The 17,280-nt window shown below is 47.2% G+C and overlaps 1 protein-coding gene across 12 annotated transcripts in view; it reads right to left on the reverse strand.

The window, feature by feature from the left end:
- NAV1 (neuron navigator 1) overlaps positions 1 to 17,280 on the reverse strand; it is a 288,832-nt gene that overhangs the window by 28,892 nt on the left and 242,660 nt on the right. For 5 of the 12 annotated variants that reach the window (XM_063709692.1, XM_055368041.2, XM_063709696.1 and 2 more), the window contains 10 exons: positions 16,870 to 17,167; positions 15,310 to 16,003; positions 14,331 to 14,777; positions 12,831 to 12,872; positions 11,608 to 11,756; positions 9,547 to 9,717; positions 8,388 to 8,440; positions 7,414 to 7,491; positions 3,992 to 4,075; positions 3,278 to 3,389 (listed from right to left, as the gene is read on the reverse strand). In XM_063709692.1, the coding sequence (XP_063565762.1) occupies positions 3,278 to 3,389; positions 3,992 to 4,075; positions 7,414 to 7,491; positions 8,388 to 8,440; positions 9,547 to 9,717; positions 11,608 to 11,756; positions 12,831 to 12,872; positions 14,331 to 14,777; positions 15,310 to 16,003; positions 16,870 to 17,167 (2,128 nt within the window). Of the gene's footprint in view, positions 1 to 3,277; positions 3,390 to 3,991; positions 4,076 to 7,413; positions 7,492 to 7,602; positions 7,627 to 8,387; positions 8,441 to 9,546; positions 9,718 to 11,607; positions 11,757 to 12,830; positions 12,873 to 14,330; positions 14,778 to 15,309; positions 16,004 to 16,869; positions 17,168 to 17,280 lie in introns of all 12 variants that reach the window. The other 7 variants (XM_004028146.5, XM_055368037.2, XM_055368055.2 and 4 more) reach the window with 3 other exon arrangements.

The following is a 17,280-nucleotide window of genomic DNA, read 5'->3' on the forward strand; positions in this document are numbered from 1 at the left end:
GAACTCAGGAGACTGATATGGATAGAAATACAGATTAAGAAGAGATTGTAAAACCAATTGAGCTGATAAGTGAGCCCAGCAAGTCTGCAGGATATAAGATCAATGTGCAAAAAAATCAATTGTATTTTTATACACTAGTAATCTATAACTCAAAAGAGAAATTAAGAAAACAATTCAGTTTAGAACAGCATAAAAACTAAGTTTAACAAAATAAGCACAAGGTTCATATGCTGAAAAACTGCAAAATATCACTGAAAGAAATGAAAGAATATTTAGATAAAGGCACGCCTGTTCATGGATTGGAAGACTTAACATTGTTAAGAGGCAATACTCTCTAAATTGATGTACAGATTCAATGCAATCCCTAGCAAAATTCAATCTGAGATTAACAAACGAATCCTGAAATTCACATGGAAATGCAAAGGACACAGAGTGGCCAAAACAACCTTGAAAAAGAACAAAGTTGGAGGACTCACACTTCCCAATTTCCAAACTTACTACAAAGCTACAGTAATCAAAACAATGTGGTACTGGCCAAGGATAGATATATAGAAGAATGGAATAGAACTGAAAGTCTAGAAAGAAATTCATGTATGTATAGTCAATTGATTTCCTAGAGTGCCAAGACAATTCAGTGGGGGAAAAGATAGTCTTTTCAGCAAATGATGCTGGAACAACTAGATATTCTCGTGTAAAAGAATGAAGTTGGACTGCCTACCTCATACCATGTACAAAAATTTACTAAAAATGGAACAAAGACCTAAAACTAAAAAAAAATTTAGAAGGAATCCTAGGAGTAAGTCTTCATGACCCTGGATTAGGCAATAATTTCTTAGATACAGCACCTAAAGCACAAGCAGCCAAAGGAAAAAAATAGATAAATGATACCTCATGAAAATGGAAAACTTTTGTTCTTCAAAGAATATTTTCAAGAAAGCAAAACAGCAACCCATACAATGAGAGAAACTATTTTTCAAATCATGTGTCTGATAAGGGTCTAATATTCAGAATTATTAAAAAAATCTTAAAGCTCAACAACAAAAGACAAATAACCTGGTTTTAAAAATGGGCCAAGGATTTGAATAGACATTTCTCCATAAAGACATACAAATAGCAAATAAGCACATGAAAAGATGCTTGGTATTCTTAGCCATTAAGAATATGAAAATCAAAACCACAATGAGATACCACCTCACACCCACTAAGCTAGCTATTACAAAAAAGAGGTCAGTAAGTGTTAGCAAGAATGTGGAGCTATAGGGCTGGGTGTGGTGGCTCACGCCTGTAATCCCAGCACTTTGGGACGCCGAAGTGGGTGGATCACTGCAGGTCAGGAGTTCGAGACTAGCCTGGCCAACATGGTGAAACCCTGTCTCTACTAAAAATGCAAAAAAATAATTAGCTGGATGTGGTGGCGGGCAGGAGGTTATTACTTGAACCTGGGGGGCGGAGGTTGCAGTGAGCCAAGATTGCACCATCGCACTCCAGCCTGGCCAACAGAGTGAGACTCCATCTCAAAAAAACAAAAACAAAGAATGTGGAGATATCGGCACCCTCATATGCTGCTGATAGGAATGTAAAATGGTGCAGCTGCTCTGGAAAACAGCTTGCCAATTCCTCAAAAAGTCAAACATAGAGTTACCATATGACCCAGCAATTCCACTTCTAGATATACACCCCAGAGAACAAAAAACGTATGTCCACACACAAACTTGTACATGAATGTTTATGGCAGCATTATTCATAATAGGCAAAAAGTGAAAACAACTCAATGGCTACCTATCAACTGATGAATGGCTAAACAAACTGTGGTATATCCACACAATGGAATATTATTCATCCACAAAAAGGAATGATGTGTGGATACATGACACAACATGGATGAGTCTTGAAAACACTTTGCTAACATGGTGAAACCCCATCTCTACTAAAAATACAAAAATTAGCCAGGCGTGGTGGTTTGTGCCTGTAGTCCCAGCTACTTGGGAGGCTGAGGCAGGAGAATTGCTTGAACCTGGGAGGCGGAGGCTGTGGTAAGCTGAGATCGTGCCACTGCACTCCAGCCTGGGCAACAGAGTGAGACTCCGACTCAAAAAAAAAAAAAAAGGAAAATAAGTACTAAAAATTGTAAGTTGGATTTTGGAAAAATGGGAGTCACTGGTGACTTCAGTGAAAGTGTTTTTGGTAGAATGATGGTGACAGAAGCATAATTATAGTGGGGTTAGGTGTGAAAGGGAGGTGGAAAGGTAGGATCGACTGGAGGAAGCAAAGAAATAAGATTATAGTTAGAACATAGATTGATACATCTTTCCCCTTTAACATACAAGAGCCTTTGGCAGGTTTATAAGCAGGAAAGGAATGAATAGAGCATAAGAGATTAGAGAGGTAGAAAAGGGCATGTGTTGGGTAAAGGGGGGTTGTATGGTTGCTAAAGAGGGCATCCCAAAACATTAGATAAGCAGACACTCTTGGCCAGAAGGGATGAATCCTTCCAACAAAATGGAGACAAATAAATAAGTATTGGATGAATATAAATGCATGGAGTGGGGAAGAGTCAATGGAGTTCTCTCTTGAAAATGTTCATTTTCTTAACTAAGGTGGGGGGCCAAAGCTATGTTCAGAGTAAGGCAAATCAGTGGTGGAATGAGGAGCTTGAAAAAAGCAATGAAAGCTGGGAATCACTGATAGTGGAATAAAAAAGAAAACTGACTGTGGACAAGTAAGAGGACTGCCAAGGTATCTTGAAGACCTGATTGGAGTTAGAGATCACAGATTTTGTGGCATCAGACTCCCATCCATCTTGACTTCTGTAGCAAAGCTTGACTGGTTACTAAACGTCCAGGCTAACTTGCCATTTCAGCACCATATAACCTGTGTGAGCTTTGGTTGTTTCATTGGAAGAGTAGTTGGAGGACTAAAGTGAAGATCAAATAAGATTGTGTGTGTGTGTGTGGACACACAACACATTTGCATAAAAATGTAAAGGGCTATTTTAACGATGGTCTTTGATGGCTCTTTGGCCGTGAGGTAAAGGTTAAGGAGAGGACCCCTGGGGCTTACAGGTCTCCTCTACTTGCCTTCATGTCCTAGGAAGCTGGGGTCATGCCCCGGTACTCCTCACTGACCAGTCCAGACATCACACTAAAGGGTATCTAAAGGCCCTCACCTTCTAGAGATTTGATATAGGACTTGGAATACTATGGGCCCAGATAAAAATCTGTAATACTCTTACTTTCCTGCTCCCTGTTCCCTCTCAATCTGTGGCTGGATGTCCTACCTTTGGGTGTGGTTTCTGAGGCATTAAGGGCTCCCTGAATGACTGCCTGGGCCTCAGAGTTCTTTTTCTTCAGAAAGTCTATGGTTTCTCGCAAATCCAGCAGCTCAGTGTCCTAAGAGAGAAATGAAAATAGCGTTGGCTGGGCACGGTGGCTCACACCTATAATCCCAGCACTTTGGGAGGCCGAGGTGGGTGGATCACCTGAGGTCAGGAGTTCAAGACCAGCCTGGCCACCTGGTCTCCATTAAAAATACAAAAATTAGCTGGGCGTGGTGGCGGGCACCTGCAATCCCAGCTACTTGGGAGGCTGAAGCAGGAGAATCGCTTGAACCTGGGAGGCAGAGTTTGCAGTTAGCCAAGATCGCGCCAGTGCACTCCAGCCTGGGTGACAAGAACGAAACTCCATCTCAAAAAAAAAAAAAAAAAAAAAAAAGAGAAAACAGCGTCATTAGTTGGGATTAGCAGGAGCCCTTATGATGTGTCAGGCAATGGGCGAGGCATTGGAATTCTACGAAACTTGATAGAGAAGGGCAGGGAATTGGGATAAGGAATATGCTCACACTGTATTGGGGAGCAGATTGAGAATCCAGGGTGACAGTGAGGTGGGGAGAAACTGGCATTCATGAGCAAGAACAGATGGTCAGCTTCGGCCTCTCTGTCCAGGAGAACCCCCTCGCCGCACCCACCCCTCCCTCCCTTTCCCAGGCCTCTCACCTTCTCCTCGGCCGTCTCTGCCAGGTGTCGCAGGCGGGATGTCATATTCACCAGGCTCTGCTCAAAAGCAGCCACCAGATTAGCCTGAAACAAACACAGAAAGAGATTGCTAAGTTGCATAAGGCTGGGGGAAAGGCAATAACTGACAATGGGAAATAGTTTTAACTGATTTCCTGTATCTTGGAGCTGACCAATGCCAGCAAACCTCTTGGTGGTTAAAAAAATATTGATTTCCCTGAGCAGACAAAGGGGAAATCAAAGAAATTTTCTGGTGGGAACCAGCTTCTTGAATAATGAAGCCAGGCTGAGGGTAGGGCAGGTTTTCAGAGGCTCCTGGAGACTTGAGATCTAAAACCCATCAACTACCAGAGGGAGGACTATCCCTCTGCTCTATGTGATATTTGGTGTGGCCAACTTGGTAGGCGGGCCATAGCCTCTGGGGTCGTTCCTATTATTTTGGTTTAACTCCTGCATTGTGGAGTGGGCCGGCCCCCAAGGGACCAAATAATCTCCTGGCAGAAACTATTTGGTGCGTTTCTTCCTCCTCTGCTACTCCACTGCTTCACCCTTTCTTGCTTTGCAGCTGCTCCTTGTTCCCGGATTCTCCAGGTTTGCAAGGCTGGAAGGAAACTGCAGAGGCATTCCACCGTTTGGCCACTAGGTGTCAGGTCTGTTTCATGAGGAGTGAAGGATACCAAAGGGCTCTCTGGATAAGAGGCAGGCTAGTTCGGAAAGGTGCTGAGTGGAGGAGCTAAGGCCACTTGGTTTGGCATAGTTTGACCTCTAGCTGGCCAACTGGCTGCAAGATGTATAGGCAAGGTAAAGGGAATGAGGCCGGGGGCTAGAAAGGGGAGCACTTGGGGATGGAGAAATAGCCATCGTGAGACTATCTGAGCAAGTTGGTGACCCTAGCAAGAAGTGGGCATACTCTGCGCAGCTCCTTCATGCAGAGCTCTAGGAAATCGATGGCACTCTCATGGCTCCTACTGGCTTACAATTCTCCCTCCCTGTTGGGTCAACTCTAGTTTTCATCCACTGCTCCGCATGTCTGGAGCCTACTTCGTAGGACCAGGGCTGGAGGCAATCCCTTTAGTCCAGTTAGAGCCTCCTCTTGCACTTTTACTATAAATCTGTCAAGGCCTGGGCTCTGAGGAGATTATAATATGTCACAACCTGAGCAGTTTCCTTTCACCCACTGTGCAGGCAACATCTGTCTTCTTTTTTTTTTTTTTTTTTTGAGACGGAGTCTTGCTTTGTCGCCCAGGCTGGAGTGCAGTGGCGCGATCTCGGCTCACTGCAAGCTCCACCTCCCGGGTTCACGCCATTCTCCTGCCTCAGCCTCCCGAGTAGCTGGGACTACAGGCGCCCACTACCACGCCCGGCTAATTTTTTGTATTTTTAGTAGAGACGGGGTTTCACCGTGTTAGCCAGGATGGTCTCGATCTCCTGACCTCGTGATCCGCCCGCCTCGGCCTCCCAAAGTGCTGGGATTACAGGCGTGAGCCACCACGCCCGGCCAACATCTGTCTTCTTGACCTCAGGTCTTCTCTGGTTTGCTTCTCTACATCCTGCATGTCTGCTTGTAGACTCCTTGTAGTTCCTGGAAGACTACTCATGAGAGGCCCCAAGAACCCCTGTATGCTCTTCTGTGCTGCCTTTCCCCATCCAGGGGAACCCTTTTGCTCTGGCTAGGCTTTCTGCCCGCTCTCCCCTACACTTCCTCTCCCTACATTGACCCTTCCCTTAATCCCAACCCCAGACTAGGGTACCTGTAAGACCTCAGGGCTAAGCAGTGGTGCTGCAGAAAGGCTAGCATTTGAGAGGGGTAAAGTGGTCTGGGCCCCTCCATCTAGGGTGTGCCCTCAGCTTTAGTAGCTAGGAAGTTCCATGGAACATGACAAAAGTTTGGTTTGGAGTCACGGAATCCTGAAGAGAGCTGTGGAACCTTCCTAGAGTCCCAGCATCCCATCTCCTGCTTGAGGGCAGGGTTCTGACCCTCGGCAAAAATCTGCCTTTAAGATGCAGAACCCACCGTGTCTGGGTGTTTAGTTTGTTCTCTCTTAGCCAAATGGAACTTCCTGTTCTAAGAAAAATCACCCTCTAAATTCAATTTCTTGGCTTCAGCCCAGCCTTGACAGCATGGTGGCTGACAGATTGCAGTGTAAATGAATCAGACATAATAATGTTCTCTGCCTCCCTGGCGCCTCTCCCCCCCAGCATCTCCCAGACATGAATTTCCTGGGGTGTGCAGGACGTGACCCAGGCCATTTGCTTTGGTGGGTGTGGCACAAGGGAGAGAAAAGATGGTTCTTGTTTATGTTACAATTCTTATGGGTCCCCCAAGAGTGGGAAAAAGTGCTTAACATGAGCTTCAAACAAACTGGTACAACTTATGAATTGAGGGTTTGGGAAAAGAGAATCGAGAGAATAACTAGTGTGGTGAGGGAACTGCTGCTGAAATGTGTTGGAAACATTCAGAATCTTGGTGGAGATTCTTCTACCTAATTCCGACGGATAGACCCCAGGCCTGACAGCTGGGTTCCCCAGAGAGGAAGGGCAGAGAGAAAACCAGAAACTACTGCGGAAATTGCAGACATGGTTACTTTTGTGCAAACACTTGGAAAGCTCCTGCAGATCCGGCTCAGCTGTTGTTTACAGCTTTGGGGGAAAATGGCTCTTATGTTCTCTGTTTGCAACTCAGTCACAGGGGAGAAAGTACCACAGCCTGGTTAGAAGAGGTGGCTTCATTTCTCCCCATGTCACAGGGCAGGAAAACTAAGGTCTAAAGAAATAGACTCGTTCTAAATGGAGGTACTGAGAGTAGAAACAAAGAATTCTAGCTCTCAACCTGAATTTCAGATTGTTTCCACCATCTGCCCAAGGAGACTGCTCAGAAAAGGCAGTTGGGAATGAAGGAGTCAGACCAGAATGGGAGTTAGGTTTCTCAGTAGTGTCGTGGTCACTAGACAGAATTCTAATGACCAATTATGTGCCTGCACAGTTACGTGGCATGAACAAAGACATGAACACCCCCCAGGGCAGTGGAAAGGCTCTAACAGCCCTATAATTATAATCCATAACTGCTTTTGTCCATGGCCAATGGCAAGGTTGTTTCTGCCTCCATGCAGAACCACTGATAATCAATCTTCTTCTCTTTCTCTAGGGAGCTCAGCCCATCAGACATGAACTCATCCATACCTATTAATTAGAGTAGAAGCAAAATGGTTCTTCATAAAAGTTGAGGCTCAGAGAAGGGTAAGAACAATCCCCTAGTCTTCTATCATAGAGCTGTGAAGAAGACCCATGCCCTTGAAGTCTCAGTCCAGGGGATACCTTACCAGGTAATTTTCCTCCCTTGGCTGAACTTGTCTAACTATAGTCAAAATAACTGCCTCGATCTTTCCGTACTTCATGGCACTCACATTGGCAGAAAGCTGAGACGTCAAGGTGGCCACTTTTTCCTGGGATGATTCCAGTTCCCTACGAAGCTTCCGGATTTGCTGTAAAAGGAAGAGAAATACAAACTACTGGCTGCAGAAGCTGTATAAGATTTGGAAGGAAAATGAGGTGCAGTGATGTTAACAAGCAGAGACAAAGGCTTTCCACCCTACCTCAGATTGCATCCTCTCCTCAGCCTGAAGAAGGGAGCACAGAAGGAGAGAAAGAGAGAGAAAGGAAGTAGTTACTATGGAGGTGAAGAAGTCAGGTCCCAGTGGCAGGGTAGGAAATGTGAAGAAGCATGACTCAGAGGTGCAGAGAGGCCGAAACTCTTGTTTCCTGGCCCTGGCTCCTCACAGCACTCGGCTCAGATCTATACTAGGGTTTCAATAAAAGATTTCTTTGGAGCTCATCTCCAGCAAACTTTGTCATTGCCAAAAAGGCTAGGAAATGAGACTTTGGTTGATTTGAGAACTAACGGTTATTGCCAGCAACGTGGAGTAAAGAATTAGGAGCAAAACAAATCTACGAATCAAGAAATGCCTAATAGCCAAATGCTGTGGCTGGTGCCCCACAATAAACACTTGGTCACTTCTAGGGTTCTGGAGTCCGGGTCCTAGAAATCTATTCATCTCACCTTCATAAATGCTTCCCATCTACTATGGCACAGAAAGGGCTTGCTAACATGGGGATTCTCCATTTTTCAAAGGAGGGGAACAAAAATCACCAGAGTTGTTCAGGAGCTGGTGGTAGGGCCAGAAAGACCACTGAGGACCTGAGGCACCCAAGTGAGTGCTACAAGCTCTGGGTGCCTCCCCCATTCCCACCCCAATGGGTACAGTGAAGAGCCAGCAGTGCCCCCATCCCCCGCCCAGTTACCCAACTCCAAGGAGGTTCTAGGGAACATGGGATGGTAGAGGAGAGGGGATGAGAGGGGAAGAGAAGTTAATGCTCTTACTGAGGAGTAGGTGGAGGAGGCACTGGAGGCCAGGGACAGCACTGAGCCGTGAACTGAAAGAGAAGGAGAACACAAAGAGTTAACAGTGGGTTCCAGGGACAAGGGGTTTTTGGAAGACTCCCTAAGGCAGGAGTTTGGATTGTGATTCTGGAGGGCATCTGGAGCAAACAGAAAGAACAGAGTAGGGAACCCAGCTGGTATCAAAACAGCCCAAAGCAAGGTCTTGAGTCAAGCTAGCCTCCTCTTTCAGCCTACATTCTCTGGCAGCCTGGGTATGGCAGTCCCTTGCTTAGCCTGCTCTGAGGGGCACGGGGTTTCAGAGAAGGGAAAGGAGACTTTCATGGATAGTCATCATCTTATCTTCCCAGTCAGGAAAGCACCTTAGCTGCAGGAGAGGGGAGTTTCTCATCAGAGTTGCTCAGAACAAATACTGAAATTCTGCCCGCGCCTCCTCCTCTCAGCACTGGGGGATGTGCTTAGGATCTTGGGGATCATTCAGATGAAAACAATATTTAAGTGAGGAATACTCATTCTGATTATTCAGTAGAACCTATGGTGAGAACTAAAGCATGTCTGTAGCAGATGCCTCCTGGAATGACCATCTTGAAAATAATAATGGGAGAGCTAACCTGCCATAAGCCTGGTCTTCTAGCTCTGATCGGTACTAACACCCAGATCACCACCAACAATCAGATGGCCCTCCCTGATGCTCATCTTTGGAACATTTTTGAAAGAGAAATGAAATGAGATGCCTAATTATTTGTAAGGATTTATTAAGAGCTACTATTATGTCCTGTTTTCTTTTCATATATTTGAGAGACTGTGGGGAGGAAAGACTATGACTGGAATGAGGAGGAGAGAAGCTGTGGTTTTCAGAGCATCCTGAGGGATGCCATTTAACCCTTCCATGCTCAATTTCCCTCCCCCAGCCCCAGTGATGGATGCTCCATCCCAATGCCCCAGTGCTAGATGTGCCACCCAAGGTTTCTGGGTCCCCAGACCCTTCAAAGGGATGGGGAGAAAAAACTGAAATGGCCCAACTTGATGTTCTGTGAATCATATATGTGTGTGGTGGTAGGAGTGGTGGGAGTGGAGGTGGTGGGTGAGGGGACCCAGCAGAGCTGGAATGAGCGTGAACCGCGCTAGCATGAAGTCTCACCATCGTCCGTGGGGTCTCGGAAGGATCCTGACCGAATCATTCCCTTGGGTCTCTCGGCCAGGGACAGGGTGCTCCCCATTTGGGAGCCGCTGTACAGCTCGAAGGCCGCCTCGTGGGTGGGGATGCTGTTGGAGCGGGTGATTCTTGGCGTGGTGGCCGCAGTGGGACTCACTGGAAGGACAGAGGGAAGGGGGACAGGAGAGGGAGCAGGAGGGCAGGAAAAGAGGCAGGGTCATCAGCTCTCCGGGCCCTTGGGGGATGGAGCACCGGGAGCATGAGAGGCAAATGGGGAGAGGGCAGGAGAGGAAGGGGCAGGTGCGGTGGTGGGAGTGTGCAAGCAGCTGGTGGTTAGGAGCGGGGTCCCTCCTGGGGAGATCAAGCCCTAATGGAGAAGGACCCTGCTGTCTGGAATAAAGACCTTCCCTCAACCCTGCCTGCCTCAGAGTTGTTGCTTTTGAAGGTTAGGCTGGGGGCCTGGCAGCTTTTCTGAGACCTTCACATCACTCGGATGTGCTGATGAAAATGAGATGCTGTGGTTCTCTAAAACACAACTGCCAGCTCAGGAGGACTGAAAATTCAAACCAAGACCCAGATCTGAATGATGAAAAAGCACCAGCTAGAGAAGGGGGCTGGGCTACGGGATCCCGTTGCCCTGGCATTGTGGAAGGGCGTGAGAATCTCCCCACAAAGTAGTGTCACTCTGAGTGACTGGGTTGGCTCTAAAGCATCAAGAAACATGGCCCTCTTTGCCTAGCATTGCCCCGGCTTGAAGGTCAGATGGACAGAGCAGGTGAAAGTGTCAGGTAAGGCTTGTGGAATGTGCTTTGAAGCTGGGTTCAGCTGAATCCCGTTAACCTGCAGATGCCTTACCCCTTTGCCCATTGCTGGGATTACAGCCTTTCAGGGTTTCATACCCACAAGGAGCTCCCTTGTCTATTCTTCTGCCTCCATACAGGCAGGTGGATGTCTAATCTGTCCATAAAGACCTGTGCAGAAGAAGATGGCACACCTCTCTGTTGACCTTTTCAAATTCCTAAGGTAATTATTGCTTAGCCCAGCCCCTCATTCTGCAGCATAAATGCAATTCTTCTTATTTGGTCTTCAGTGGAGATAGAGAACAAGCTGGCCCCATCCTCCATTTAGTAGCCCTTCAGAGGGCAGATGATCCTGTCTGAAGAATGGTTCTTTTCCCTAGGCCAAGTGATCCCAATTCCTAGTCTTTCCTCAAATTCCCCACAGTCACTGCATGGGTGTGTTACAGGTCCTTGTCTTTTATTAACTGATTTCTTTTACTCAGCTGAAAGAAGAGATGGATTTAAAGAGATGCAGCAAGCAGATAACAGGCCTATCCCAGGCACTATTCCTGAATGGATTCCTAGTAGGCCAATCATGGCGTACTGCTTCACAGAACCAGAGCTGGTGTGCTTCTGTGCTAGGCCAGACCCTCCACCTGATGCTTCCTCTCCTCCCTGTCTCTAAGTCACTTCCTTATTTCCTAGCTCTCCTTTCTCCCTAGGCTTTAGGAAGGGTGTGGCCAGGACACATCTGAGTCAGCCCTGCCTTCAGCATTAGGATGGCCTGGGCTCAGCCAGAGCAGTTGAGGAATCTGGACTTGGCTGAGTTTGGAGGCAGATCTCGTCCTTGGCAATCAACAACCTTTCCCTCCTTCCTCCCCGTCGGCCTGACATTTCAGTATTGCCCTCTCATTAGCTGGCCCTAGTAGTACTGGGTGTGGTGGCTCCTTTCTGGCAGTTCAATGTGCCTGCTCTTGCACTGGTCTGATCTCTGGGCTTTGGGTTACAGCTTTTCCATGCCACCATTCAGGCTCTCTGATGCTAAAAGGACCCTACAACTTGTGCCTAGGGGCAACTTTTCAGTTTAGGATCTCAAAGTACTCTACCTTCAATCCTACTTTGGGTGGATAAACTGAGGCACCATGAAACAACCCAATACAGCATGAGTCAAATATGAGATGAAACCCAAAGCCCACCTGCCTTGCCTCACCCTGCAGGGTGACCCCTGCTTCACCCCATGCCACAGTGAGTGACTGAAAACACTAACCTATGTTGGTAAGTTGGCCCTTTGCACTCAGAGACATGGGAAGTGCAGGGGGAGAAGGCAGCTCTGACTGGTCATCGGATTCAGGGAGCCCACCAATGGTATGGGAATGTCGCCTCTCCTTGGTCTCCTCCTGGGACTGAAGCTGGTACCTGTAGGAAGCAGCAGAAGAACTCAGTCTGGGACTAGCAAGTGCGGTCAGAGGTTTAGTTGGTGCGGAGGGTGTCTGAACTAGGCTGGAGCCAGGAGATTCTGAAAGCAGGACGTGGAAAAGAGGGAGTGGTCAGGGCTGCCCAAGGAGGGAGTAAGAGGTGGCGACTCAGCCTCCTCTCCCAGACCATCCAGAGGGTGTGGAAGGACTAGCAGGTATTCCCGTAAGGGTTCCTGAGCTGGGGGCAGAAGTGATGGAGGAGGCATTAGAACTTCTCCTCAGAAGTTCAGGACAGAGACTTATGATCCCACATGTGGGCTTTCAAGTTGCAAGAGTCGGTCAGGCACAGTGGCTCATGCCTGTAATCCCAGCACTTTGGGAGGCTGAGGTGGGTGGATCACTTGAGGTCAGGAGTTTGAGACCAGCCTGGCCAACATGGTGAAACCCCATCTCTACTAAAAATACAAAATTTAGCCAGGCTTGGTGGTGCACACCTATAACCCCAGCTACTCGGGAGGCTGAGGCAGGAGAATCGCTTGAATCTGGGAGGTGGAGGTTGCAGTGAGCTGAGATTGTGCCACTGCACTCCAGCCTGGGTGACAGAGCGAGACTCCGTCTCAAAAAAAAAAAAAAAAAAAGTTGCAATAGTTGCCACCCAACTGAACAACTCAGTGCTGTCAGAACAGTGGATGACCAGGTAGGTCCTGCCCCTAGCCCAGCTGAGTGACCAAAGAAGCAGACTGTTCTCCCTCATACTTTTAGGGAAGAAAATTACAGAGATGAAGCTCAGCCAGGATTGGGATGGCATAGGCTAGTACAGGTAAGTGCATGATTCCCATGTGCAAACTTGTTTCTCCCCTGTCACCAGAAAAAGAACACTTGCTGTAAAAGTTGACTCACATAATATTAAGCTTGGGCAAGGTACTAGGTGGTACTTGTATGGGACCACATACAAATGATTCAGCTAAAAGGGTGACTAAATTCATGACTGGAGCCTTGGACAGGTTGAGATATGATTTTTCATACATACCAGCAGTCCCATTTATAGGGAAGAAAAAACATATTAAAGGGTTACCTGAGCCCTTTCTTGGGAAGAGTGTTCCGATCCCGCTGATTACTGTGGAGATAAAAAAAAAAAAAAAAAGAGAGAGAGAGAAGCATGTGGGTCCATCTTAGGAACTAGAATTTAGGACCATTGGTGTGAGGTATGCAGACCCTAGACGCAGGACATCAAACTATGACCTGCTTTAGCTCTAGAAACCAAGAGATACTACAGCCTGCTTCTTGGCTTACAACTTGGGAAATTTATCTGAAATATTAAATGTTATTTCTCTGATTAGAAATTAAGTCATGGTTAGGCCGGGCGCGGTAGCTCACGCCTGTAATCCCAGCACTTTGGCAGGCCAAGGCGGGTGGATCACGAGGTCAGGAGATGCGAGACCATCCTGGCTAACACGGTGAAACCTCGTCTCTACTAAAAATACAAAAAATTAGCCGGACGCAGTGGTGGGCGCCTGTAGTCCCCAGCTACTCGGGAGGCTGAGGCAGGAGAATGGCATGAACCCAGGAGGTGGAACTTGCAGTGAGCCAAGATCGCGCCACTGCACTCCAGCCTGGGCGACAGAGCAAGACTCCGTCTCAAAACAACAACAACAACAACAAAAAACAAACAAAAAAAAGAAATTAAGGCAGTTAGTTATTTAAAAGATCATATTATGGCACTAGGGACAGTGGCATGAGCCTGTAGTTGCAGCTCCCGGGAGGCTGAGGCAGGAGGATTGCTTAAGCCAAGGAGTTTTGAGTCCAGTCTGGGCAACATAGTGAGACCCCATCTCAAAAAAAAAAAAATAGATCATATTATGGTAGGTAAAAACTACCATATAGGTAGTTTGATAACCTTGGCATACAGGGGGAAGGGAGGGGAAAACTAGGATGTGATATAAAAGAAAAGATTTTGGGCAGCCAGGTGTGGTGGCTCATGCCTGTAATCCCAGCACTTTGGGAAGCTGATGTAGGCAGATCACTTGAGGTCAGGAGTTCAAGACCAGCCTGGCCAACATGGTGAAACCTGGTCTCTACTAAAAATACAAAAATTAGCCGTGCATGGTGGCAAGTGCCTGTAATCCCAGCTACTTAGCAGGCTGAAGCAGGAGAATTGCTTGAACCTGGGAGGCAGAGATTGCAGTGAGCCAAGACTGCACCACTGCACTCCAGCCTGGGCAACAAGAGCAAAACTCCATCTCAAACAAAACAAAACAAAACAAAACAAAATGATTTTGGACTAGGAAGCAAAAGCTCTGGATGATAGGTTAACCTAATTATGAGATCTTGGATGAGTCATTTAACTTCTTTGTGCACAAGTTTCTTCATTTTTAATATAAGAGTAATAATTTAAAAACAAAAACACATCTTACCTATCTCATGGAGTTGTTGTGAAGCAAATTAAATTACTTAATATATGTGAAAAAATGTCAAAAGTCACAAAATGGCAATAAAATATAGGATAGTATTGCCAATGGCAAAATGAGCCCAAGACACGGAGACAGGCCAAGGTTCTGCTGTCTTTTCTACCTACCTGTCCAGTTGCCCAGCTCTGGGGCTTCCACTCCAAGTTAGCTCTTCTGTCTCTTCTTCTGTGGGAGCAGCAGGGGGAGCAGGTGGGGTGGGGACGGGAGTACTGCTGGGGAAGGCACTGGGGAGGCTCATTGGCATCTGGAGGGACTCCATGCTCCTGTGCAGGCCTGAGAGTTTGGGGTACATGCGGGTCTCTTTTGGCACACTGAAACCACTCATTAGCTCCAGGCCCTGGGAGAAGCTGGCTGAGTTAATATTGAGGATGGGTGCTGGACTGGGGGTGAAGCAGGAAGGGAGAGGGCCCCCAGATGCTGAGCTTGTAGCATGCAGATCTGGGACCTTTGAAGCATGGGTGGTATCACTGGATGATGGTAGATCCAGACTGTTGGAGTTGACCTTGTCAAGATTGGCTAGTGAGGGTGGTTTGACAAAGCTCTTCGCTGTGGCCCTGAGAGAAGATCAAACGAAATATTTAGAATAATAGAATTACAGAGTGAGAGGCAGATAGGACCTTAAAGAAATCCTATCCAGTCTTGTTTTCTGCCTATTTGCTAAGCACAGAGGCTTATCCTAATGCTGTTGTGAAATACAATGCAAGGAAATCTGATACCCAACTTGGGGCACATTCAGCTTAGATAAGGGGCCAGCATATGCACATGGGAGATACAAGTGAATTTATGCAAATAGGTATATATGTGTAAATAAACAGTAAAATCACCCATACAAGTGCTGAAGACAGGGTAAGCATTGATCAGAGAATAGTACAAATGAGGTAAGTTTTGAAAGAGGGATTCAGTCTTTCAGAACTGTCAGAAACCAGATTCTTTCAGAACCTTGGCATATGGGGGAGAGGTGGGAAAGAGCCATGCAAAGGCCTAGAGACAATGGTGGATAGGCCATGCCTCATCTAGTCCAAGGAGGGCAGAGATATGCAAAAGAATGACAAAGCAGACAAGGAGGCGGCTGCCCACAGTAGGTACCTGAGAGGGGTTGGTGGCAGCTCTGCCAGCTTGGTGGCTGTGGGGTGGCTTGCTTGGTTCTTGGGAGTACTTTCTGGGGAGCCAATACTCTTCAAGGAGATGTTGTCTGAGTCCAAGGCCACTGCCTTGGCTTTGGCCTTCTCCTTTTCCCGATCTGTCTGATTGACAGGGGCTGGAGTGGTCCGCCCACTGGCTACCTTGGTAGGCTCCTTCAGTCTGGAAGGCGTAAGGCCTCCCTGCTTGGTGCTGAGGAGACTGGGGTCAATGCTGCTGCTCACAGGGCGAGGTCCACCCCGCCCGCCGGTCACGCTCATAGAACTTGACTTGGCTGGCCGGGGCAGGCTGCGGTACTGGATGTTAGAACGGGCTCCAGGAGCCAGGAATCCTGGCTCTGCGCTGTTGGAAACATCTAAGCTAGTCTTGCGCCCATTTACTGGCTTGACAGGGATGCCTGAGGACTTCTGGATCTTGCTGAGAGTGGCTGAACCACCGGTTTGCATGACAGTGGCTGTGCCTGTGGCAGGAGGAGGCTTCTTGTAGCCAAAGGATCCCGAAGTGGAGGGGCGAGCAATGCCCGAGGGGGGCTTCTTAGCATCACTCAGGCGGTCCCGACCAGCATCAGAGGAGGAGCGTTGGAGCCCAGTATTCTTCACTGCAAGCTTACCCTTGTCTGTAGCTTTGCCCTCAGGTTTGCCTGCAAGAGGACGGGAAATGAGAAAAGAGCTGAAACTGACCAATATCTTAAAAACCCATCCTTTTCTTTCCCTCCATGGGAGAAGGGAACATTGTCCATGTATTGTAAACTTTTAGAGGCCTAAATTTGGGTAAACAGGTACAAGATAAGCTGATAAAGTTTCTTATCTGAAAGACTCTGGCTGGGAGGGGTGGGGAGGCTAGGAATTTTTTTTGTTTTGCTCCCAGAGTAGAATAGTCCATTTTGATTAAAAAGGCAGAGGCAAACACAAAGATGATCAAGAATATCCATCTAACAACTAGTTGTGGAAGGGAAAAAAAAGGTGGGGAAGCAAATGGAATAGAGTATGACAATATCTCTTAGTAATTAGAGACTACAGGAAAATGTTGATTAAGGCTAAAAGTTACCCAAGGGGCCAACTTTGGGGGCACTATAATTCTCTCGCTGTAGCCATTTTATTTATTGTTTTCTTAGGATCTTCCTGAGATGTCAAGCCGTATCCTATGAAAATAAGTGCCTCGAGTGACTAACTTGGGAGAAAGAAGAAAGCAAGCATTGGAAGTGTTTGGAAGGAGGCCAAACTAGTCTCTAAACATAATATACTTCCTCCTGTACCTCATATTAACTGGGATTTTGGCCCAGCCACTTAATCTCTTTGAGTTTCTATTTCCTCTACATTTGTAAAATGGAAATAATAACACCCATCTTTCCTAACTCACGGGACTGTCCTTAGACCAGATAAGATAATGTCTGTTAAAGCACTATGCAAATGTTTGCTATTATCCTATGGGTTAATGACCACTAAGAAGAGGAGCAACCAAAGAACTAGGTCTTTGCCCTTGTACCTTCCTTTATTCCAGGCTCACCTGCGACTTTGAGGGCACTCTGGGCTGTGTGAGTGATGGGGGAAGTTACAGCCACAGGTGGGGTCTTGCCCTTCTTCAGGGAACCAGGGTGGCCCAGGCTGATGGGCTTTTTCAGTTCTCCACCCTTGGATGAATCATCACAGCTCTCAGGCCGCTCCCTCCGCCACTTAGAAGTCCCAGGTTCCATCTTCAGGCTACCACTGTCGTACTCCAGCTTTTTAGGGGCTTTCTCCTCTGATTCACTAAACCAGCTCAGCCCACTTTCTGCCAGTGAGCGCTTCTCTGAGTCTGTGCGTAGCTAAAGAAAAGAGAAAAAGGCAGAGTGAGATACTTCTATGCAGATGGGGGACTGGATAGCTGACGGGATTGATTTTAGTTAGTACCTGGCGCTGCTCATCTCAGAGTATTAAG

This window comes from Gorilla gorilla, chromosome 1 (genome assembly GCF_029281585.2).
Source record: "Gorilla gorilla gorilla isolate KB3781 chromosome 1, NHGRI_mGorGor1-v2.1_pri, whole genome shotgun sequence".
Classification (NCBI taxonomy): domain Eukaryota; kingdom Metazoa; phylum Chordata; class Mammalia; order Primates; family Hominidae; genus Gorilla; species Gorilla gorilla.